The sequence below is a fragment of the Anomaloglossus baeobatrachus genome, chromosome 9, assembly GCF_048569485.1.
Source record: "Anomaloglossus baeobatrachus isolate aAnoBae1 chromosome 9, aAnoBae1.hap1, whole genome shotgun sequence".
In the NCBI taxonomy this organism is placed as follows: domain Eukaryota; kingdom Metazoa; phylum Chordata; class Amphibia; order Anura; family Aromobatidae; genus Anomaloglossus; species Anomaloglossus baeobatrachus.
Window position 1 is genome coordinate 17,826,410 of NC_134361.1, and position 25,346 is coordinate 17,851,755.

Genomic DNA, 25,346 nt, shown 5'->3' on the forward strand with positions numbered 1-25,346 from the left:
CCATACACCTCTGCCCCCTTGTGACATACAAGCACTGGTACATGTGCTGCGCCTGTACTGGTTGGTGAAAGAGGTCTGATGAAGTGCTGCCCGGACTTCTGATGACTTATACTAGGGATTTGTAGTTGACTGCGCACCAAAAATGTGATTTATAGCTTGTGACAGTCAATATTGGAGAAACCTCTGATCCCGGCTGTTTTACTTCTTAGATGCCTCAGTCATAGCCGCTGTGGCATCTAAGGTGGTTGGCAGAGGATGGAGATTGTCAGCGTACCGGCGTCCTGTGATGCATTCAATGGCTTTTAATGGCTAATCATCGCAGCCTCGGGATAACAATGCCCCGGTGTCGCCGTCACTTCTACTAGACATGGTTCTGAAATTCCATGTTTCTGAACGCATCATACAAGAGGATCAAGTCCTCATATAGTAAATTGAGGGAAGTCTAAAAAATGTCTGAGTGCAATAATAATAAAGGAAAACAAAAATAATCCGATCCATAAAATATCTTTTTCATTGTTATTATGTGACCGTGGGTTTAGTCAGAAGGTGCAGGACTTTTGCTTCTTCTCTGGCATCTCATGTCTTCTCAGGTAGCTGTGGTTATGGAGGCGTCCTCCACCGGCGCGGGGCAGTCCCAGATTTCCCAATCCTGACATCAGGTTACAAATACAGAAGCTGCGCAGACAATTCTCCATCCACACAAAGAGTCATCAGCGCGTCCCTCCTCATCAGTGTCCTGCCATCATGATCCGTCTGCTCCTGATCCTGTCCCTGTCCTGCATCACAATACACGGTAAGAAGCTCCACATCTGCCATTACTGCCACCGAATGTACTTTTCGCTTCTATGCTGCAATAGGGTGATTGTATTTGTGGCAAATTTGTGTGGTAATAGGCAGCAGAATATAGCAGACTTTTTATGGCAGCCTATATTCTGCCTATAGGTCTGGAGTAGTTATAAGCGGGCACCACCATGCCCGGGTGCTCTGTACCCATAACTAGTGATGAGCGGGCACTACCATGCTCAGGTGCTCAGTACTCGTAACTAGTGATGAGCGGGCACTACCATGCTCGGGTGCTCAGTACTCGTAACTAGTGATGAGCGGGCACTACCATGCTCAGGTGCTCAGTACTCGTAACTAGTGATGAGCGGGCACTACCATGCTCGGGTGCTCAGTACTCGTAACTAGTGATGAGCGGGCACTACCATGCTCGGGTGCTCAGTACTGGTAACTAGTGATGAGCGGTCACTACTATGCTCGGGTGCTCAGTACTGGTAACTAGTGATGAGCGGGCACTACCATGCTTGGGTGCTCAGTACTCGTAATTAGTGATGAGCGGGCACTACCATGCTCGGGTGCTCAGTACTCGTAACTAGTGATGAGTGAGCACTACCATGCTTGGGTGCTCGGTACTCCTATCTAGTGATGAGCGGGCACTACCAAGCTCGGGTGCTCTGTACTTGTAAATAGTGATGAGCGGGCACTACCATGCTTGGGTGCTCAGTACTGGTAACTAGTGATGAGCGGGCACTACCATGCTCGGGTGCTCTGTACTGGTAACTAGTGATGAGCGGGCACTGCTATGCTCGGGTGCTCTGTACTGGTAACTAGTGATGAGCGGGCACTGCCATGCTCGGGTGCTCTGTACTGGTAACTAGTGATGAGCGGGCACTACCATGCTCGGGTGCTATGTACTGGTAACTAGTGATGAGCGGGCACTACCATGCTCGGGTGCTCTGTACTGGTAACTAGTGATGAGCGGGCACTACCATGCTCGGGTGCTCAGTACTCGTAACTAGTGATGAGCGGGCACTACCATGCTCCGGTATTCAGTACTCGTAATTAGTGATGAGCGGGCACTACCATGCTCAGGTATTCAGTACTGGTAACTAGTGATGAGCGGGCACTACCATGCTCGGGTGCTCAGTACTGGTAACTAGTGATGAGCGGGCACTACCATGCTCAGGTGCTCAGTACTGGTAACTAGTGATGAGCGGGCACTACCATGCTCAGGTGCTCAGTACTGGTAACTAGTGATGAGCGGGCACTACCATGCTCAGGTATTCAGTACTGGTAACTAGTGATGAGCGGGCACTACCATGCTCAGGTATTCAATACTGGTAACTAGTGATGAGCGGGCACTACCATGCTCAGGTATTCAGTACTGGTAACTAGTGATGAGCGGGCACTACCATGCTCAGGTATTCAGTACTGGTAACTAGTGATGAGCGGGCACTACCATGCTCAGGTATTCAGTACTGGTAACTAGTGATGAGCGGGCACTACCATGCTCGGGTGTTTAGTACTCATAAGTAGTAAGTTTAACAACAGCACAGGAGCCGCTCATTAAATCAACACTTCTGAATGCAAAACCACCCGAGCCGTGAGGGAGGGTTTATTACCGGGACATGTTGGGGGATGAGCGGCTCCTGCTCTGTTACGTTTTTACTGCAACGTGGAATAAAAGCCGTGTTTTACTGGAAATGTCTCATTGCTGACTCTTTCCATTGTCCATTGTTTGCACTGACTGCTGTACACGATCTACATCCATTTAAAGGAACTGATGCATGGAATTAAAGTGCAAAAAAAGTATGAGTTGCATTAATAATGCAAATGGAAAAAGAAGGGCCCCATTGATTATTATGGGGCCCGTGTGGGTTTAGTTGTGTGTCTTCTTTGTAGAACTGAAAAAAATCCTGCATGCTGACGTTTTTCTTTTCTAAAAACTTGCACAAGAAGCTCCCCATAATAATCAGTGGGGCCCTTCTGCTCCCATTTGCATAATTTGCATGTAGACACTTTTCCACATGAATTACGTTTTTCATTTGAACTGAAAAGTGATCTCAGCCTCGCTGTCATTACACCAGTGTTCCCTAACATTTGCTCAGGGAATAAGGGGCTCAAATCCTGGACTGATAAAAGGAACTCGGAGTGCGAACGATTGGGTTGCCTTGTTTCGGGCAATGGCTACAAACGCTACGTCACATAACTAAGCCTGGGCCTGACCTTGAGGTAGGTAAGTGCCTGGTGCATCTATCCGGCCCTAGCTCAGGCTCATGTTCTGACATCTTGGACATCTTGGATACTTAAAGGAAAGCGACGCTTTATGATTTTTGACAATAGTAAAATAATTAAGATTTTCTGGTCAATGTAATTGGTCAAAATGAGCAGAAATCTTTTTGCTTGGATTCAGTGGCTCCCCTTTACGGCAAAATCATTTTCTTCCCATCTTCCTTATCATCCAGGTTGTCCAACTATTGTATCCAGAGCTCAATGGGGAGGGAAGAACCCAACCTGCCGATCCGGCCTGAGAACGCCGGTGCCTAATGTGATCATCCATCACACGGAAGGGTCTTTCTGCAGCTCCAGGACGACGTGCAGCGCCCAAGTCAGGAGTATACAAACCTATCACATGACGTCCAGAGGCTGGTGCGACATCGGCTACAAGTGAGAGGCAAAACGAATGTTCAATAGCCAAGTGCTCGTTTGCAATGGGGGAGAGGGGGGTGAGCGATGCCGGACACCCTGGTCCTTTTCAGATACCTCTGGTTTAACTTCCCTGAAAACAAATGGAACGGGTGTGGAAATGTAACATACCAAATCCATCTTTCCCCAATATCATCGGTCAAGAAAGAGTCGGGGGTGCACACATAAGGCATAGAACATTTTAGGGTAGTCTGGCTAAAATTAATAAATTTGGCAAATTTGTTTAATTGTGGAAAGAATGGGAAATAATTGTTACAGGCTACGAGCTATATACTGAAACAACCTCGACGAGACCAATATACGTCACTGATAGACCCGTATTTATGGCAGAAATCTAAGAATGTAGATTGTGGTCACGTGTGAACGAACCCAAATGTTTTTTGTCCAGGACTCATATTAATGACCTATCCTTAATGGGGTTGGACATGTGGCGCCCCATCAGTCAGATGATGCAGCTCCCGCGGCGGCTGGATGCCACACTACACGGTGGACGCTCTCGGGTACCGCATCTCAGCTCCAATTCACTTCATTGTGAGCTGATTTTCAGTTCCGACAATGGCCAAGACAGAGGCAAAACATGGAAATTGCTCTTTAACGTGATAAAAAAAGATTAAAATCCGATGACTTGTAGATGATGATTTCCACCTTTCTCCGCGCAGCTTCCTTATCGGAGAGGATGGCCTTGTGTACGAGGGCCGAGGATGGAAGACACTCGGGGCACATGCCACATCCTACAACCCCATCTCTACTGGCATCAGCTTCATCGGGTCCTTCACCAGTAAGTGGGGATATTCTGTGCCTGTGATCGCGGTGGATTTGAGGAATAGTTGTTTCCCAGTTCTTCACTTAAGTTCTTTCTTGTTTTTGCAGAACGTGCCCCCAACTCTGCTGCTCTTAATGCAGCGAGGAATCTCATCGCTTGTGGGGTCTCCAAAAACTTCATCAAAGGGAGTTACGTACTAAAGGGACATCGCAACGTGATGAGCACCAGCTGCCCAGGGAACAGCCTGTACCAGGTCATTCAGCGCTGGCCGCACTTCAATGCTTAAGGTGAACGTCCAGAAATCAAAGACGCCATAAACTTCAACAAAAGCCAAAGCTTAGAACATCCAGTGGTGGTGACGCCGGGACGCTTCACCCAACATTACATGATTGAAGACACATTTCTCACATATCTGCCATTTTTTCTTGTACATATTCTGCTTGTATTTTCTATATAATACATGAGACCTGCAACTTCAATTCAATGGCGTGATTAATTATACAGGTCGCATAAATTGGTCTTCGCTCCAGGACGACCTTCACAATCATAAAAATCTGGAAGATTCGATGACTTAATTGATTTAATGTCAAGAAAGGAACTTAAGCTCCTGATCACAAGTAGCATTTTTGCTGGGTTTTTTTTTCATGCGGAAAAATTTTTTTACAGTAACGCCCGCTCCGGGGGTCATTGTCCTACCTACACATTAATGGCTTTTTTTCCCCTTTATGATCTGTATACAGAATAATGATCATATATGGAATAGGGTAAGGGCTCATCAGGGACGTACATAGAAATCCATGAGCCCGAATTGGGGCCCCTGTTGTCATTAAACAACCCATCGGGTTTCCCGTGATTGTTTTGCAAGGTCCCCCCCCCCCAATCACTTACAGTTCCCCTCCCCATGCGCATATAAAGTAATTAGTAAAAAAAAAAGGAAGTTTACTAAATTGATAAACTGCCTTCTATTTGCAATAAATCAATTAAAGGAAAACAATATAATTAGAAGAACACAAGTAATAGAACAACATATAAGGAAAGGTTTCTCCAAACTGAGCATGAAAACAGGGGACCCCTTCTGTCACCAGAGTCCTGAGGGGCTCAGTGGTCAAAAACATTTGAGTAACTGCAAAATAACCTTCAGCGAGATCTGGTGGCAGTGAGCGCCGAGGGTTCAGTTTTTTTTGCACAAGACTCTGTCAAGGCTAAGCACTCAGAAAGAAGCGGAGAATGATTCTTGATGCAAGTGTTTTTTTATTATTAACAACCGACAAACTGCAAAAGTGTGAACCCTGACATATAGCAACAACCAACGTTTCGGTTCTGAAACCTTTATCAAGGTAGTTGCTTAATATAGAGATGCTATGTCATACGGGTCAGCTTGGACAACAGTCAATGTAGATTAGATGGAGGGCATCACATTTAGCAGTATGAGTAAAGGCAAAGGAGTGGAGGAGAAGACGCCTGCTTAGGATGTCCAGGACGTGCTGTAACAGCGGTCGAATGCCGCCGCTTCCACTGCCACCGCTGTTACAGCACGTCCTGGACATCCTAAGCAGGCGTCTTCTCCTCCACTCCTTTGCCTTTACTCATACTGCTAATTGTGATGCCCTCCATCTAATCTACATTGACTGTTGTCCAAGCTGACCCGTATGACATAGCATCTCTATATTAAGCAACTACCTTGATAAAGGTGTCATAACCGAAACGGTGGTTGTTGCTATATGTCAGGGTTCACACTTTTGCAGTTTGTCGGTTGTTAATAATAAAAAAACACTTGCATCAAAAATCATTCTCCTCTTCTTTCTGAGTGCTTGGGTTTTGCTATTTGTGATATATTTATTTACCCTACAGCACCTAGATTTATAGCAGTAGAGCCAGACTTTCTCTATATTCTATGTCAAGGCTGACATGTAGTTTGGCTCTAAAAAAAAATGGAGTCTGGGGATTCTGTTCAATGGAGGAAACAAAACTGGAATTTTTCAATTCAATACAAAAGGATCAAAAACTTTATTCTTCCCACAAAATGATATAATTAAAATTGACAACTCAGGCGCTCAGGCATCTCAGGTGCTCAGATGACTGAGGGGCTTAGACAACTCAGGAGCTCAGACAATGCAGGCGCTCAGACAACTCAGGCGCTCAGACAACTCAGGCGCTCAGACAACTCAGGCGCTCAGACGGCTCAGGTGCTCAGACGGCTCAGGTGCTCAGACAACTCAGGCGCTTAGACGACTCAGGTGCTCAGACGACTCAGGGGCTTAGACAACTCATGGGCTTAGACAACTCAGGTGCTCAGACAGCTGCATCCACAGAAAAATAAAATCTGCCGGAAATAGATACAAATCAATACAATAAATAGAGAAATGTCACGAGATTCAAGTCTCAGAACTAATGCAGACTAGACCCGGATCCTGGCGTAAAACCCGACTGTTTGATCGGTGACCCCTCCATCGTGCATGAGCTCGATCTTTCATATATTAGAAATCGGGAGGAGAAGCGTGGACGTGACGAGTCCTCTGACCACTTTGTTATAAATACAATTAATATAACAAAATTCATTCTTTATTTCTCCTTGTTTTTGTAGCGGCCTCTCATCCTCCGCTGGACACACAGGATTGAACACCCCGCTGAACTTGGTCCTAATTCAGGGACTGCAGACAACGTTGACTCCCGTATGCTTCACGTGTACTTTTCTGTGTTTGATGAGGCATGAATTTTGATTGAAGGCTTTCCCGCATTGGTTGCAGACATACAGTCTCTCACCGGAGTGAGTTCTCTGATGCTCAATCAGGTTGGACGTCTGTGTGTAGCTCTTCCCACAGGCGGTGCACGTGTACGGCCTCAGCCCCGTGTGCGCTCTCTGGTGTGCAATGAGGTTGGAGACCTGAGTGAACCGTCGGCCGCATTCATCGCAGGAGAACGGTTTCTCCCCCCTGTGCGCCCTCTGATGAGTGGCAAGGTGAGAACTGCCAGAGAACCTTTTCTCGCAGTCTGTGCACGCGTAAGGCCGCTCTCCGGTGTGCGCCCTCTGATGGGTCACGAGGTTGGATACAAGAGTAAAGCTTTTCTCGCAGTCGCTGCAGACGTACGGCTTCTCTCCTGAGTGCGCCCTCTCTCCTGAGTGCGCCCTTTGATGTGCAATAAGATTTGAACTATCAGTAAAAGTTTTCTTGCACTCGCTGCAGGCGTATGGCCGCTCTCCGGTGTGCGTCCTCTGGTGTTTTACAAGATTTGAGCTATCTGTAAAGCCTTTGCCGCAGTCGAAGCAGATGTATGGCTTCTCCCCGGTGTGGATCCTGTGGTGTGTGACCAGCGATGATCTCCGGGTGAAACTTTTTGCACAGTCTGTACATGTAAACCTCTTCCCATCTCCGGGCTGCTCCTGTTCCTCCTCACACAGTGTAATATTTGGGGACAGGTGTGAAGATGTAATTTACCCTCTCACTGTATATGCTGTGATACTATGTCATGATATGTATATTTCCCTGGTTGTATTAGTTGTAATTCATGTATTTTCTTGGGGGAGCTACTGGTCTCAATGTGTCTCTCTCAAACAATTGTAGTCTTGGCATCTAATGTGATTATGTAAATAGCCTGTCCTCTTCTTTCCAGAGTTGTGTATCCAGTCTGTAATTGCATTGGCCAGTGAAGGAATAGTCATTGTGCTGCACAGCAGGGGATCCCTTCATCTACTGTGGCTGGCAGACATATCGGAGCCCTGTGATGGACCAAACCATTGATGATAGGATGTGTGACCCCCACCCCCTGAACAAACATGGTGGGCTGGTCAAGCAGCACAGACAATGCATTTCCCTTTTTGTAACTTCAGAGTGAGCTGAAACTTGAAGAGAGCAGGAGCCCCAGCCTGGGTGGCTGTGGACACGGACGGAGCTAGGCCTGTGTGGCGGCCCGTGGGATTGTGTGGAACTCTTTGGACTACTGTAAGGACGATTGCTTTGTTATCCGGTCCGAGGATTGTCGGGAAGGGCCCCCGAATCTGTTTTATGTGGACTAATCGTGTGCTGTTCCTGTATTCCTGTTAGTAAACCTGTTGGATCATCCTCGGCCTGTTGTCTCTCTTTGCTCTGATGTACACCCCGTCGCAAACTGGTTGGCAGCGGTGGGATCAGAACAGAAGGAATGGAGGACAATGGCTCAACATCACGAACCAGCACTGCAGAGTACAAGACCTGGACTTTGGGGAGCCTGCAATCAAAGGCCCGTGAAGTAGGAGTTCGTTTCAAAGGACTCTCCAAGGAGCAGCTGATTGAGGCGCTAGAAGGAGTCTGTTCGCAAAATGACGTGGAGGAAGGATCCTCACAGCAAACGGAAGAAAGACGGCAGCCGGAGGTGAATACCCAAAAAAGTCAATGGGTTGTGTGGTACAAGGAGGAGATGGCACTGCTTGGAGATGAGGCCACCATAGAAGATAAGAGGGAGGCCATGCGTGGAGCTAAAGAGAAGGAGCGCAGGATGGAGGAGATGGCACTGCTGGATAAGGAGCTCGCTGTGGAAGCCGCGAGAGGTTCCAGACAGACTGTAACCCCAGCACCCATCATGAGGGAACTTCCCAGGGTGTCCCGCAAAGACTTTAAGCCGTTTAATGAGGCTGCAGGCGACATTGAGGGCTTCTTCCAGGACTTTGAGCATCAGTGTCGATTAATGGAAGTCCCGGACAGGGAGCGTGTCCGGCATCTGGTTGGGCTCCTAGAGGGGGGAGCTGCTGAAGCCTATAGAGCTATGGACCCTCGGTGGAACTGTGAGTATGCGGATATTAAACAGACTATTCTAGAACATTATGCTGTGACCCCAGACACTTACAGGACTCAGTTCCGTGCTTTAGCCTGTGATGGGGAAGTGTCTTTTAAGATATATGCTCATAGACTCAAACAAATATGTAATCGCTGGCTGGAGGCAGAGGAGGCCTTATCTTGGGAGACCTTCCTGCAGGTCATCCTAAAAGAACAATTCTTTGCCCAGTGCCCCACTGAGATCCGGGAATGGGTGCGTGAGAGAAAACCAGCGACAGTGGAGGAAGCTGCTGCTCTCGCTGATGAGGCTCTCACCATCAAGCCTCAGTGGAGGGTTCTGTTGGAGGATGGAGAGACGCCTAACAGCTCCACAACACCGGATGCCCCCAGTTATTCTGTCCCCATTGTTCCCCGTTCCTCTAAGCCACCACATGTTGATACCCGTGTTAATGTGCCTCCAGTTGCTTCTACTGCACTTTCTGGAATACGCCGGGGAGAGGAAGTAACAGAGCGCAGGTGTTATGTTTGTAGGCATCCCGGGCATTTGCAGGCCTCATGCCCAGCCAGGCCATGGAGGAATCATCCTCAAACCCCTACAGCACCTTCAGGTGGGAGCCGGCCTCCAAGTTCCCCTACCCCTTACCCAAGAGGACGCCTTGGATGGAGGGAGACCCAGCTCAGATGCTATCAATGTGGACAGCCAGGGCATCGGCAAGTCTCCTGCCCAGCTGTTCAAATGAGGACTGATCCTGCACCCAATCGGATTGTTAATTATTTACAGCCCAGTGCCATGGAGGAAGATGTGGCACCGTTATGTGAGGACTGGCCTAGTGACTCAGCCCCCCATGTTGCACCACCAGGAGTTTACGGGGTGCGACCCGCAGTTATGACGACTTCTGCTCATCGAGGTAAGCACTTGCAGGAGGTTGTGCTGGATGGACAGAGACTTGTTGGATTTTGTGACTCGGGTGCTTTCCTCACACTGGCTGATCCCCGAGTGGTTCGGCCTGAGGCAATCCATAGAGGACCTGGGATTGTTATTGAACTGGCTGGTGGACAATGGAGGACTATTCCCACAGCCACTGTGGATCTGAACTTTGGTTTTGGGGTCAGGCGATGTGTGGTTGGGGTGATGGGTGGTCTGCCTGCAGCTGTTCTCCTGGGCAATGATGTGGGAGAGCTACGATGCCAATTCGTGGCTGCATGAAGCCACATGTAAGTAACGCTCTGCCTGTGTGTACTTAACCAGTGACCTGTAGAGGTCCCTAGTACGTACACAAGTTGGGAGGGGGAGGGATTGTGAAGATGTAATTTACCCTCTCACTGTATATGCTGTGATACTATGTCATGATATGTATATTTCCCTGGTTGTATTAGTTGTAATTCATGTATTTTCTTGGGGGAGCTACTGGTCTCAATGTGTCTCTCTCAAACAATTGTAGTCTTGGCATCTAATGTGATTATGTAAATAGCCTGTCCTCTTCTTTCCAGAGTTGTGTATCCAGTCTGTAATTGCATTGGCCAGTGAAGGAATAGTCATTGTGCTGCACAGCAGGGGATCCCTTCATCTACTGTGGCTGGCAGACATATCTGAGCCCTGTGATGGACCAAACCATTGATGATAGGATGTGTGACCCCCACCCCCTGAACAAACATGGTGGGCTGGTCAAGCAGCACAGACAATGCATTTCCCTTTTTGTAACTTCAGAGTGAGCTGAAACTTGAAGAGAGCAGGAGCCCCAGCCTGGGTGGCTGTGGACACGGACGGAGCTAGGCCTGTGTGGCGGCCCGTGGGATTGTGTGAAACTCTTTGGACTACTGTAAGGACGATTGCTTTGTTATCCGGTCCGAGGATTGTCGGGAAGGGCCCCCGAATCTGTTTTATGTGGACTAATCGTGTGCTGTTCCTGTATTCCTGTTAGTAAACCTGTTGGATCATCCTCGGCCTGTTGTCTCTCTTTGCTCTGATGTACACCCCGTCACAACAGGGTTTGCTCTTGGGCAGTTTTTCTCCGTTTTTCACCTTGTGTCTCCTTGTTACTGGATGGAGCGCTCCTCCACCTGGATGATTGTGAGCTTTGTCTCTTCATACAGTGGACGTCAGGGTCATCGCTGGACATCATCTCCCATCATAAACGGAAGGATGATAATGGGAGCATGACGCACGGATACTGCTGCGAGTCTGTGAAGACAGAAAAACATTGTGGTATTTTATTAAAATCAAAAAATAAAATGTCTTACATTATTCAAAGTCAAGTTCTGATGCTCAAGTCCCATCACAGGCCCCGGAGGAGGAGACGGCAAAAATCACCAGATACACAGCTACAAAATACAAAGCAAACTGTGACGGTCTCAGAGTTGTCACAACACCGGAAATCATCTGCCGTATACCGAGGACACCCCCACAACACCTGCCATATACCAGGAACACCCCACCCACAAGACCCTCCGTATATAGAGAAGACCCCACAAGACCCTCCATATATAGAGAACACACCACAAGAACGTCTGTACACCAGGGACACCCCACAAAACCCACCATATACCAGGGACAACCCAAAAGACCCACGACATACTGGGGACACCCAAGACCCTCTGTATACTGGGAACACCCCACAAGACCCTCTGTATACTGGGAACACCCCAGAGACCCTCCGTATACCGGGAACACCCCACAAGACCCTCCATATATAGAGAACACACCACAAGAACGTCTGTACACCGGGGACACCTCACAAAACATACCATATACCAGGGACAACCCAAAAGACCCACGACATACTGGGGACACCCAAGACCCTCTGTATACTGGGAACACCCCACAAGACCCTTTGCATACTGGGAACACCCCACAAGATCCTCCGTATACTGGGAACACTCCACAAGACCCTTTTTTATACTGGGAACACCCCACAAGACCCTTTGTATACTGGGAACACCCCACAAGACCCTTTGTATACTGGGAACACCCCACAAGATCCTCCGTATACTGGGAACACTCCACAAGACCCCTGTACACCGGCTGCTGTGTCGGAACCGCTCTGACCCAGTGATTTACACATCACAATTTGTCCCTTTCTCATGTCTCCTGCAGTAGTTTTAATATTATGACTGATCTGTACACACAGGGAGTACTGAGGAACCACAAAGCCCAGAATACCCTCCGATCCACCAGGATCTGCACTAGCACTACTTCTCCCAGCATGCCTTACTATCTTTGTATATGTGCTGTTTCTCTGGTGACTGTAGAACTACAATATCCAGCAGGCAGTGCAGGGCAGGCTGGGATTTGTAGTTCACCAGCTGTATTCCCATGGCCTTGTGACCTCCGCACTGTAGCCTCCGGGCGCCCCTCCCCCCCTCGGGTCCTGCTGCTCACCGGACTGTGCCCAGAGGTAGAAACTGGATCCTGGTGGAGAGAAAAACCTGTGATGATGACATGATCATGTGACCTGACATGTGGGCGGAGTCAGGGAACCTGTGCCCCCCTCACCCATCCTCCTCTGGGGGCTTCTCTGTCCTCCATCCTCCTCCAGGGGCTTCTCTGTCCTCCATCCTCCTCCAGGGGCTTCTCTGTCCTCCATCCTCCTCCAGGGGCTTCTCTGTCCTCCATCCTCCTCCGGGGGCTTCTCTGTCCTCCATCCTCCTCCAGGGGCTTCTCTGTCCTCCATCCTCCTCCAGGGGCTTCTCTGTCCTCCATCCTCCTCCGGGGGCTTCTCTGTCCTCCATCCTCCTCCGGGGGCTTCTCTGTCCTCCATCCTCCTCCGGGGGCTTCTCTGTCCTCCATCCTCCTCCGGGGGCTTCTCTATCCTCCATCCTCCTCCAGGGGCTTCTCTGTCCTCCATCCTCCTCCGTGGGCTTCTCCGTTCTCCATACTCTTCTGGGAAGGATTTCTACAAGACATGTCTTCTCCTCAGCTCTCGGCCCCCCTCTGTAACGTTACGGGGTCTCCACTTCTCTTTACACCGGAGATGTCGCCGTGTGGTCCCGGCTTTACTGTAGAGTTGTGCTCCGGTTAGATCTGATCTGAGGACATCTATGGAGGAGGATCTGACGGAGGAGATAATATTTCTCAGAAAAAATTCACAGACTGCACAAATGTTATTCTGTCATTTTCCTTGTTTTTCTCCCACTTACTGCACAGTGTATCGCATATAATCTGATCTTCTAGTTTATAGTGGATTGCAGATTTTGCATATTTACAATTATACTTGTATTCCAATAAATATGTTATGTTCTATCTAAACAGCTTGATTACTGCATCATAATAATGATTAAAAGCCGGATGTTACCATTTTACTAGTTTGTTTAAAAGAACTGAAGTCCTCAGTGGTTGATACCTTTTAAAGGCTAAATGAAAAGATGGTAATAATATCGGCTTTCGAGACTCTCAGGTCTCTTCTTCAGGCTCAATATAACACAAACACTCTTCAGATTTTGTGTTATACCGGCCTGATAAAGACACCTGAGCGTCTCGAAAGCCGATATTATTACCATCTTTTCAGTTACCATTAAAAGGTATCAACCTCTGAGGACTTCAGTTCTTTTAAACAATTTTTTATCTCTACTGGATAACACGGTACAAAGATATATTTATCACAAACATGAGTCCTGTATGAGGGAGTCAGAATCAGGGAAACTGCGGAGTATAGATACAACGCTCCAGAGAAAGGAGAAACCATCAGGAGGCCGAAAACAAGGGCCCCATATACTGAGAAAGCCTATGGTGTGATACTGTCTGCTGAGCTGTGTATCTAATCCTCTCCTGTGTGATATTGTCTGCTGAGCTGTGTATCTAATCCTATCCTGTGTGATACTGTCTGCTGAGCTGTGTATCTAATCCTATCCTGTGTGATACTGTCTGCTGAGCTGTATATCTAATCCTCTCCTGTGTGATACTGTACGCTGAACTGTGTATCTAATCCTCTCCTGTGCGATACTGTCTGCCGAGCCGTGTATCTAATCCTCTCCAGTGTGATACTGTCTGCTGAGCTGTGTATCTAATCCTATCCTGTCTGCTGAGCTGTATATCTAATCCTCTCCTGTGTGTTACTGTCCGCTGAACTGTGTATCTAATCCTCTCCTGTGTGATACTGTCTGCCGAGCCGTGTATCTAATCCTCTCCAGTGTGATACTGTCTGCTGAGCCGTGTATCTAATCCTCTCCAGTGTGATACTGTCTGCTGAGCCGTGTATCTAATCCTCTCCAGTGTGATACTGTCTGCTGAGCTGTGTATCTAATCCTCTCCAGTGTGATACTGTCTGCTGAGCCGTGTATCTAATCCTCTCCAGTGTGATACTGTCTGCTGAGCCGTGTATCTAATACTCTCCAGTGTGATACTCTCTGCTGAGCTGTGTATCTAATCCTAAACTGTGTGATACTGTCTGCTCAGCTGTATATCTAATTCTATCCTGTGTGATACTGTCTGCTGAGCTATCTAATCCTATCCTGTGTGACAATCTAATCCTCTCCTGTGTGATACTGGCTGCTGAGCTGTGTATCTAATCCTATCCTGTGTGATACTGTCTGCTGAGCTGTGTATCTAATCCTCTCCTGTGTGATACTGTCTGCTGAGCCGTGTATCTAATCCTCTCCTGTGTGATACTGTCTGCTGAGCCGTGTATCCAATCCTATCCTGAGTGATCCTGCTTGCTAAGCTGTGTATCTAATCCTCTCCTGTGTGATACTGTTTTCTGAGCTATGTATCTTTGCTGTTTTCTTCTGTCACAATAAGGAAAGTGACGCGTGAGGGAGGAAAGACGAATAACAGCAGAAGTGATGAAAAAACATTTATTTATTGTTTTATATCATTTATATCTTTCAAATGTTACAGTATTTAGATATTAATGACTTAAGAGCTGAGCTGCAGTACCGAGTACGGCCACTACCCAGTGTACGGTGCTGTGCTGTCTCTGTACACTGTAGATCACGGTGGTGCCAGAGGTCGGACCCCGCTGATCTGATACTGATGATTTATTCTAAAAAAAATATCATCAAAAACACTTGCTGTACTGCTGATCGGAGCTTGTTTTCACTAAGCTAAGTGCTCTCTCTCTTTAGCGGATTTCTAAAATGTGGCTTAAAAGATAGATTTAGCAACTGTGTAAAATGCTGTCTCTGTGTACACAGACGCAGCACCATCCTATAAATACATTAGTCCTTCTGTTCTGCGCTCAGATCCATGGCAATAATCAGAAAGAAGGGAATTTTGTTACTTACCGTAAATTCCTTTTCTTCTAGCTCTTATTGGGAGACCCAGACGATTGGGGTATAGCTACTGCCCTCTGGAGGCCACACAAAGCACTACACTAAAAGTGCAAGGCCCCTCCCTCTCTGGCTATACCCCCCCGTGGTATCACGGGTACTCCAGTTTTAGTGCCAAAGCAAGAAGGAGGAAGCCAACAACTGGTTTAAACAAATTAACTCCGAGTAACATCGGAGAACTGAAAAACCGTTCAACATGAACAACATGTGTACCCGCAAACAGCAAAAAACAATCCCGAAGGACAACAGGGCGGGTGCTGGGTCTCCCAATAAGAGCTAGAAGAAAAGGAATTTACGGTAAGTAACAAAATTCCCTTCTTCTTCAGCGCTCTATTGGGAGACCCAGACGATTGGGACGTCCAAAAGCTGTCCCTGGGTGGGTAAAGAAATACCTCATGTTAGAGCTGCAAAACAGCCCCCCCCTACGGGGATGTCACTGCCGCCTGCAGGACTCTTCTACCTAAGCTGGCATCCGCCGAAGCATAGGTATGCACCTGATAATGCTTGGTGAACGTGTGCAGACTCGACCAGGTAGCTGCCTGGCACACCTGTTGAGCCGAAGCCTGGTGCCGTAATGCCCAGGACGCACCTACGGCTCTGGTTGAGTGGGCTTTTAGCCCTGAAGGAACCGGAAGCCCAGCAGAACGGTAGGCCTCTATAATTGGTTCTTTGATCCATCGAGCCAAGGTGGCTTTAGAAGCCTGCAACCCCTTGCGCGGACCGGCGACAAGGACAAAAAGTGCATCGGAACGGCGCATGGGCGCCGTGCGGGAAATGTAGATCCTGAGTGCTCTCACCAGATCTAGCAAACGCAAGTCCCTTTCATACCGGTGAACCGGATGAGGATAAAAGGAAGGCAATGATATATCCTGATTAAGATGAAACGAGGATACGACCTTAGGGAGAAACTCCGGAATGGGGCGCAGCACAACCTTGTCCTGGTGGAACACCAAGAAGGGAGCCTTGGATGACAGAGCAGCCAGCTCAGACACTCGCCGAAGCGATGTGATCGCAACAAGAAACGCCACTTTCTGTGACAGGCGAGAAAAAGAAACTTCTTTGAGAGGCTCGAAGGGCGGCTTCTGGAGAGCCACTAGTACCCTGTTCAGATCCCATGGATCCAACGGCCGCTTGTACGGGGGCACAATATGACAGACCCCCTGCAGGAACGTGCGCACCTTAGGAAGACGTGCTAGACGCTTCTGAAAAAACACGGATAGTGCCGAGACTTGCCCTTTAAGGGAGCCGAGCGACAAGCCCTTTTCCAACCCTGATTGCAGGAAAGATAGAAAAGTGGGCAATGCAAATGGCCAGGGAGACACTCCCTGAGCAGAGCACCAGGTTAAGAAAATCTTCCACGTTCTGTGGTAGATCTTAGCAGAAGTTGACTTCCTAGCTTGTCTCATTGTGGCTACCACTCCCTGGGATAATCCTGTTGACGATAGGATCCAGGACTCAATGGCCACACAGTCAGGTTCAGGGCCGCAGAATTCTGATGGAAAAACGGCCCTTGAGACAGCAGGTCTGGACGGTCTGGAAGCGACCACGGTCGGCCGACCATGAGATGCCACAGATCCGGATACCACGATCTCCTCGGCCAGTCTGGGGCGACGAGTATGATGCGGCTGCAATCGGATCTGATCTTGCGTAGTACTCTGGGCAAGAGTGCCAGAGGCGGGAATACATATGGGAGGCGGAAGTGCGACCAATCTTGCACCAAGGCGTCTGCCGCCAGCGCTCTTTGATCTCGCGACCGCGCCATGAATGCCGGGACCTTGTTGTTGTGCCGAGACGCCATTTTGATGGCTGAGATAAGATCGTTTACCATGGCGTCCCCATCCGGGGTATCCAGATTGAGAGGGGTTCCAGGATTAGACTCCTGATCACTCTCTTCAGACACATCACAGGGAGACTGATTGCGCTGAGACCCTGAGCAGTGTGATGACGTTGAGGGTCTTTCCCAGCGAGCCCGCTTGGGGTGGCTGGGGCAATCATCTGAGTCATCATACTCATCCTGAGAGGCCGGGGACCCCCTTGCAGTCTGGATTAAATCCAACTGCGGAGGGTTAGAGGACATAGACCTCGCCGTGTCCATAGACTGAGCCCCAGGCATGGATTGCAAAGTTTCCAGGATTTTTGCCATAGTCACCGACATATTAACCGCAAAAACTGCAAAGTCTGACCCTGACACCGGGGCAGGACTTACAGGCGTCTCAGCCTGGGTCACTATCTCTCCTGACTCCGGCTGGCGAAGCAGCACCGGATCTGAGCATTGCACACAATGGGGGTCTTTGGAACCTGCTGGTAGAGCAGTCCCACAAGCAGCACACACAGTGCACACAGCCCTAGCCTTGGCAGCTTTGCGTCTTGTGGATGACATGCTGCTGCTTCCTCAGAGCGATCTGGGGTATTCAGCCAGGAAGCGACCTCACAGTGCAAGAAATCAATAAATCTCTATGTCCAGTGACACAATACACTAACATACACTGAGGCACTAGAGGGGCCAGCTGAAAAGCCGCTTACCGCCCGCTAAAGAGCGGGTGTGTGGTCTTCCAAAGCCCCTCAGTCTAGGTCTCCCAGAGCCTTGCGTCCTTCCTCCAGCCAGACATGCATGTAATGGCTGCCGGCTGAGAGAAGAAGGGGGGCGGGCCCTGGGCGTTCCTGACCAAGAGCGGGAAGCCTGCTTCCCTCTGTGCCTAGTGAGAGGGCTGGAGCATGTAAATCAGGCTCCAGCCCTCCTCGCTGCCGTGAAACAGCGTCTCTCCCCTACCCTGATTGACAGGGTGGGGGCGGGAACGATCGGAGCTGCCGGCGTCCTAGGCCCAAAAGCCGGGGACTAGAGTTATAAACGCCGCCGCCGTAAAAGCGCGGTCGGCGTATCCCCGGCGCACCACAAGTCACAGCAGCGCCGCCCGGTCCAGTGAGGGTCGGCGCTGCGTTCCCAGAACACAAAGTCCCCCAGATGACTGTAGGAACACCAGCTCAGTGTACGGTCCCCGGCGCACTACAACACCCAGCCAGCCCGGAGTGTGTCTGTGCCTGCCGGGGACACAGAGTACCTGTAAGATGCAGGGCCCGGTCCCTGATGGTACTCCTGCTCCGTATCCATCAGGTTCTGATGGGTCTGTGGATGGAGCCCGGCGACAGAGCTTTGAGGCCGGCAGGATCCCACTTCCACAGAACCCCCAAGGGGATGTGGAAGGAAAACAGCATGTCAGGCTCCAGCCCTGTACCAGCAATAGGTACCTCAACCTTACAACACCATCCAGGGGTGAGAAGGGAGCATGCTGGGAACACTATATGTGTCCTCTTTTCTTCCATCCGAACTAGTCAGCAGCTACTGCTGACTAAAATCTGTGGAGCTATGCATGGAATGTCTGACCTCCTTCGCACACAAAGCTAAAACTGGAGTACCCGTGATACCACGGGGGGGTATAGCCAGAGAGGGAGGGGCCTTGCACTTTTAGTGTAGTGCTTTGTGTGGCCTCCAGAGGGCAGTAGCTATACCCCAATCGTCTGGGTCTCCCAATAGAGCGCTGAAGAAATAAATCGATACTCCCATCTCCATCCTTACATGTGTAGTGTAGTGTCACATTTTTGCATCTTATTTTTCTTCTCCGATGGTTCGGGGGGGGGGGGGGTGTTACACAGCATCAGCACCTGTGATTGCAGTGACCTCATATGTTCGCTTTGGCCGCCTGTGTGGGGTTTTATCAGTAGAGACTTTGATGAGATATCTATGTACAACTTCTGCAAATGCAGAAAGTGCCCTGCCGTATCGTCACCGCTCTTCTTGTTTCCGAGGCACCATCATTAAAGGTAACTGGACCGAACATAGCCTCCAGAAACGGCTCAATGGAACCAGCAAGTTAAGAGAAGTTCTCTAGGCACGGCTTCCAGAGACCGGTGGGGGATTAAGGATTGGCCTATAGTAGCCAGAGGGGGGGGGTTTAATGGAGACCGGTGAGGGCCACAGTAATCGGACCCCCAGGGATCCCACACTGGTAGCCTGTCTTAGCAAATATTTATTAAAGGGGCTGTCTAGATAGCATAAAGGCCAATTCACACAACCATATAGTGGGCGGATGTCCTCCTCCAGGTTACGTCCAGAATTCGGGGTCAAGGTACAGGATCACCAGCATTTCTGATTATGAGGCTGTTAGTTCACGAAAGCCATGGCCATAATATAGACCTCAAAAAACAGTCTTATTTTGTGCGAAGTGAAAAAAGATAACATTTATTAATGAAAAAGATGGTGCAACCTTGAGATATTGGTGGTGGTACCTTCACTTCAGGCTTTATTTTGAGGCAGGAGAGACGTTTCCTCCTTTTTATGCGATGCGTGTGAAGGGTCCCGGCTCAGTGACTGATTTCAATAACCAGTCACCCCTTCCCATTCTCAGCAGTTATGGAGAAGGGGACTGGGTTAGATCTTGAAATGAAACAGTCTGCTAGCCCCCTGAAAGCACGTCACCAAGACAGCGGAGACAAAGACGAGATACCGGGACCGACGTCTCCAGATCAGAGCGGCTATGTAACTTCAGATATTAGCAACTTTCAGCTTTTCATTCCATGCACTTTTTTTCTAGATGGATATGCCCTTACTAAACAATCAAACATCTTCTAATTCGGCATCTCGCAGTGAATCTATTATTAGAATTCCATATCATCATCATCGTCTTCCTCTTTGATTTCAATTTTTACAGTAATGTGATTGAAATCGTCTTGGTTTTCTGAAATTTCAGCATCTTCTGAATTATTTGGCTTTTCAGGTCGATCTGAGCGTCCACAATCATCGGTTTCACTTGCTGTATGAGTTTTTTGGTGTTTGGTAAGAGCAGACCTCCTCGCATAGCTCAGTCCACACACGGGGCACATGTACGGCTTTTCTCCAGTGTGAACTCTGACGTGTTCGACGAGCGACGATTTCCAGTTGAAGCTCTTGTCGCATTCAGAACAAGAGAACGGTTTCTCCACTTTGTGGACGGCCTGATGTTTTATCAGGTTGGAACTGTCTGCAAAGCCTTGGCCACATTCTGAGCAAGTATACGGCTTCTCCTCGCTGTGAACACTTTTGTGTTTGTCTAGAAGGGATTTCTGACTAAAACTTTTCAGACACTTAGGAGATAAAAAGGACTTCTCCCTAGTATGTATTTTTCTATGGCTTACAAGTGCCGAGTTGACAGTGAAGCATTTTCCACACTCTGAACAGGAGTATGGTTTCTCCCCGATGTGTATTCTAACATGTTTTTCAAGACTCGATTTTTGGGAGAAACTCTTTCCACACTCGGAACATGATAAAAGACTGACCTCTTTGTGAACCTTCTCGTGATCCGCAAGGCTAGAGTACTGAGTAAAAGTTTGGCCACACGCAGAACAAATAAATGGCTTTTCCTCGTCATGAAGGAGCTGGTGTCGATCCAGATGAGCTTTAGTTAGAAAGCACTTTTCACAATGAAGGCATGAAAATGGCTTCTCTCTGGAGTGAGTTTTCAGATGCTGTTCAAGGTTAGACTTTCTACAAAAGCATTTTTCACACTCTGAACAGGAAAATATCTTCTTCTCCGTGTGGATAATGAGATGACTGGTAAGATCTGACTTGGTGAAAAAGGTTTTACTACACTCCCGGCAAGCAAATTGCTTCACTTTGTTATGAACTCTATCATGTTTGACAACTTGGCATTTCTGGCTAAAGCGTTTTTGACAGACAGGACATTCGAAAGGTTTTTCTCCGGTGTGGACCCTTAAGTGTTTGATGAGGGCAGATTTCTGAGCGAAGCGTTTGTCGCAAAAGGTGCAGGCATGTGATTTCACTCCTGTATGAACATGTTGGTGATTGCCAAGGTTCGACATGCTGCTAAAATGCTTCCCACAGATGGAGCAGGAGAACGGCTTCTCCCCCGAGTGAGATCTTAGATGTTTTAGGAGTTCGGACTGGTAGGTAAAGACTTTGCCGCAATCTTTATAAGGGCAGATGATCTTATTGTGGACCTTTTGGTGCTGGGTCAGTGCCAACTTTCTGTTAAAGCCCTTTCCACACTCGGCACAAGAAAAGCGAGTGTCTTCGCTGTGCACTGCCTGATGCCGTATCAGATGCCTTTTGCGGCTAAACCTTTTGTCACAGCCCGAGCATGTATATGGCTTCTCTCCAGTATGTGTCCTTTGATGCTGCTCTAGATTAGATCGTTTATAGAAAGATTTCTCACATTCAGTGCAAGAAAAAAGTTTATCGATTGAGTGAACTCGCTGGTGCTCAACCAAAGAAGATTTCCAACGAAAACATTTTGTGCACTGTGAGCAAGAAAATGGCTTCTCACCAGTGTGAATCCTCACGTGTTCCATAAGGGACGACTTCCACCGAAACCGCCTTTGGCACTCAGAGCATGAGAAAGGTTTATTACTAGAGTGCACCAGTTTATGTTTCACATGTTCAGCAGCGGTCGGAGAACGAAAGCCACACTCCCAACAAAAGAAGAACTTCTCAGCAGAATGGGTTATTTTATGTTTCTCCAGATGTGACTTCTGCCTAAAACACCTTCCGCACATAGAGCAGGTGTACGGCTTCTCGCCTGTGTGGATCCTCAGGTGTTTAACAAGACCAGAACTTATACCAAAGCTTTTTCCACATACGGTACAAACAAACGGCTTCTGCCCCCCGTGGATTCGCTCATGTATGATAAGATCGGACTTCTGCATGAAAATCTTCCCACATTCCAAGCAAGAAAATGCCGTCTCTCCTTTGTGGAACCGACTGTGTAGGAAAAATGTTGAGTACTGTGTGAAACATTTTCCGCATTCTGGACATATCAGTGGTTTTCTGTCAGTGTGAGTGACCTGATGCCTCAGAAGATGCGATTTTGTGGTGTAACTCTTTCGACATTCATGGCAGAAGTATGGCTTCACCACGGCGAGAGATTTCTGGGGTTTTTTAAGAGTAAGCCTTTTGAGTTCAAAGAAAGGAAGAGATTGATTCCGTTTTCCTATTTCCATGGGATCGTCAGGGTGCAGTAACTTCTCATGATCATCGGGATTTTCCCTTGGTGCTGCAGGCGGCTCCGTGGCTGCAGACATTATACAGCAAGCTGGCTGACATATGGGATCGCCATCTGCAATAAAGGAAAAAAGAAATAATTTTCTTGCACAGAAACACTAAGAATGTCAGTTAAAAAAATGGACAAAAATGCACTGTTTTAGAGAAAATATAGCATAACTGAATAGTTTAGAACTACAATAGGATTCTGCTGACTTCTCCCCGCCCCACTGCCTCTGACTTCTCCTCGCTCCCTCTGACTTCTTTCCGCTCCGATGCCTCTGACTTCTCCCCCGCTCCCTCTGACTCCCCCCCACTCCCTCTGACTTCCCCCCCACTCCCTCTGACTTCCCCCCCCACTCCCTCTGACTTCCCCCCCGCTCCCTCTGACTTCCCCCCCGCCCCCTCTGACTTCCTCCCCGCCCCCTCTGACTTCCCCCCCGCTCCCTCTGACTTCCCCCCCCAGCTCCCTCTGACTCCCCCCCCAGCTCCCTCTGACTTCCCCCCCCAGCTCCCTCTGACTTCCCCCCCCAGCTCCCTCTGACTTCCCCCCCCAGCTCCCTCTGACTTCCCCCCCCAGCTCCCTCTGACTTCCCCCCCCAGCTCCCTCTGACTTCCCCCCCCAGCTCCCTCTGACTTCCCCCCCCAGCTCCCTCTGACTTCCCCCCCCAGCTCCCTCTGACTTCCCCCCCCAGCTCCCTCTGACTTCCCCCCCCAGCTCCCTCTGACTTCCCCCCCCAGCTCCCTCTGACTTCCCCCCTCAGCTCCCTCTGACTTCCCCCCTCAGCTCCCTCTGACTTCCCCCCCAGCTCCCTCTGACTTCCCCCCCAGCTCCCTCTGACTTCCCCCCCAGCTCCCTCAGACTTCCCCCCCAGCTCCCTCTGACTTCCCCCCCCAGCTCCCTCTGACTTCCCCCCCAGCTCCCTCTGACTTCCCCCCCAGCTCCCTCTGACTTCCCCCCGCTCCCTCTGACTTCCCCCCCGCTCCCTCTGACTTCTACCAGCCACGCTCAGCTTCATTTACGGATTTCGATCTGTAAATCATGCAAAGATGAGTGAGAGAAAGTCAGAAGGATCCTGAAGACACCCTTCCCACTGGGCAACTCAAATTTTCAAGGGGTCCTCGTTTATTTATCGTCAGTCAACTGCGTAATTGTCTGAAGTATAGGGGGCAGAAGAGGGCTGTTCAGTGACAAATTGGTGGCACCGGTGAGAAGTGTGTGTGTGTGACTTTCTAACTAAAGATGATGAACTTTACCTGGACGACTTTGCGCTGACGCGTGCGGCCATCGCTCCGGGATCCACAGCTCCTCCCCGTTTTCGATCTTTGATATAATCTCCGGTTTTACAGCGACGTCACCTTGGTGATAAGAAAACAAAAGAGTAAATCTTTACATCAGAGGCGACAATAGAGAAAGAGTTCAGATTTTGATCTAGACCCTCTCTGGAGTTCATCTCTGCATTTTTCTATAAATTGCTATTTACAGGGGTCATCCTATTAGAAACTCCCCCATCGATGTGTGTTGCAGACATGGACGTTATTGTTGGGAGCCCCCCGCTCAGGACTCTTCTACCTGTAAGCAGCACACACAACCTGAAGCCATGTGCCACCACCTGTGTTTGGTTATATCACAGATCAGGACCACAGTGAACCCCTGAGGGCATACAGGGCCAGGCGAGCAGGCGGTCTACAAGACAAGGTGGGCAGGTAACCTACAGGATGAGCAAATGCAGGCGACCTACAAGACAAGGCGAGAGGGCAGCCTTCAAGAAGAGGAGAGCAGGCAACCTAAAGGACAAGCCAGGTAGGCAACTTAAAGGACGCAGGCGACCTAAAGGATGAACCAACGCAGGTGACCTACAAAATTAAGCGAGTAGCAATCTACATGTTGAGGCGAGCAGGTGACAAGGGACGAAGCGAGGAGGCAAACCAAGGGACGAGGTGAGCAGGCGACCCAATGGGACAAAGCAAGCAGGCGACCCAAGGGACGAGGTGAGCAGGCAACACAAGGGGGCGAGCCACAAAGGCGACCCAAAGGACGAGCCACGAATGTGACCCAAAGGACGAGCCACGCAGGCGAGCCAAAGGACGAGCCACGCAGGCGAGCCAAAGGACGAGCCACGCAGGCGACCCAAAGGACGAGCCACGCAGGCGACCCAAAGGACGAGCCAAGCAGGCGACCCAAAGGACGAGCCAAGCAGTCGACCCAAAGGACGAGCCACACAGGCGACCCAAAGGACGAGCCACGCAGGCGATCCAAATTACGAGCCACGCAGGTGACCCAAAGGACGAGCCACGCAGGCAACCTACAGGATGAAGTGAGCAACAATCTACATGTCGAGGCCAGCAGGCGACCCAAGGGACGAGGCGAGCAGGCCACTCAAGGGGCGAGGCGAGCAGGCGACCCAAGGGGTGAGGTGAGTAGGCGACCCAAGGGGTAAGGTGATCAGGCGACCCAAGGGGCGAGGTGAGCAGGCGACCCAAGGGGCGAGGTGAGCAGGCGACCCAAGGGGCGAGGTGAGCAGGCGACCCAAGGGGCGAGGTGAGCAGGCGACCCAAGGGGCGAGGTGAGCAGGCGACCCAAGGGGCGAGGTGAGCAGGCGACCCAAGGGGCGAGGTGAGCAGGCGACCCAAGGGGCGAGGTGAGCAGGCGACCCAAGGGGCGAGGTGAGCAGGCGACCCAAGGGGCGAGGTGAGCAGGCGACCCAAGGGGCGAGGTGAGCAGGCGACCCAAGGGGCGAGGTGAGCAGGCGACCCAAGGGGCGAGGTGAGCAGGCGACCCAAGGGGCGAGGTGAGCAGGCGACCCAAGGGGCGAGGTGAGCAGGCGACCTAAGGGGCGAGGCAAGGAGGCATCTACAAGACAAGGAGAGCTGTGACCTACAGGACAAGGCGAGCAGGCGACCTACCCAAAGAGACAAGACAGCGGAAGTTTTCCATCATCACGTCCTTATAAATTTCTTTCTCTTTTGGCAGCAGACATCGCCACTCCTCCTGTGAGAAATATACTGCTATGTCTTCAAAGGTCAGCATCTGTGTGCAGAAGAGAAACAA

General features: G+C 49.6%; 3 protein-coding genes across 3 annotated transcripts in view; 1 reads left to right on the top strand and 2 right to left on the bottom strand.

Moving 5' to 3' along the window:
* The first annotated feature begins 613 nt into the window (after window positions 1-613).
* Window positions 614-4,650, top strand: PGLYRP1 (peptidoglycan recognition protein 1). The gene is made up of 4 exons (XM_075322421.1): window positions 614-793; window positions 3,246-3,447; window positions 4,146-4,264; window positions 4,357-4,650. Exons 1-4 carry the CDS (start codon window positions 745-747, stop codon window positions 4,533-4,535), a joined length of 549 nt encoding a protein of 182 aa, XP_075178536.1. The 5' UTR covers window positions 614-744; the 3' UTR covers window positions 4,536-4,650.
* A 2,243-nt stretch (window positions 4,651-6,893) lies between these two features.
* On the bottom strand, window positions 6,894-11,277 carry LOC142251715 (uncharacterized). Its single transcript, XM_075324772.1, has 2 exons — window positions 11,242-11,277; window positions 6,894-7,637 (listed from the first exon to the last, which is right to left on the bottom strand). Exons 1-2 carry the CDS (start codon window positions 11,275-11,277, stop codon window positions 6,894-6,896), a joined length of 780 nt encoding a protein of 259 aa, XP_075180887.1.
* A 7,473-nt stretch (window positions 11,278-18,750) lies between these two features.
* Window positions 18,751-25,346, bottom strand: part of LOC142250283 (uncharacterized) — a 10,147-nt gene continuing 3,551 nt past the window's right edge. Inside the window, exons 2-4 of the mRNA XM_075322422.1 lie at window positions 25,202-25,325; window positions 23,552-23,653; window positions 18,751-22,370 (exon numbers count right to left, since the gene is read on the bottom strand). Of these exons, the coding sequence (XP_075178537.1) occupies window positions 19,918-22,370; window positions 23,552-23,653; window positions 25,202-25,325 (2,679 nt within the window). The 3' untranslated portion in view covers window positions 18,751-19,917. The remainder of the gene's footprint in view (window positions 22,371-23,551; window positions 23,654-25,201; window positions 25,326-25,346) is intronic.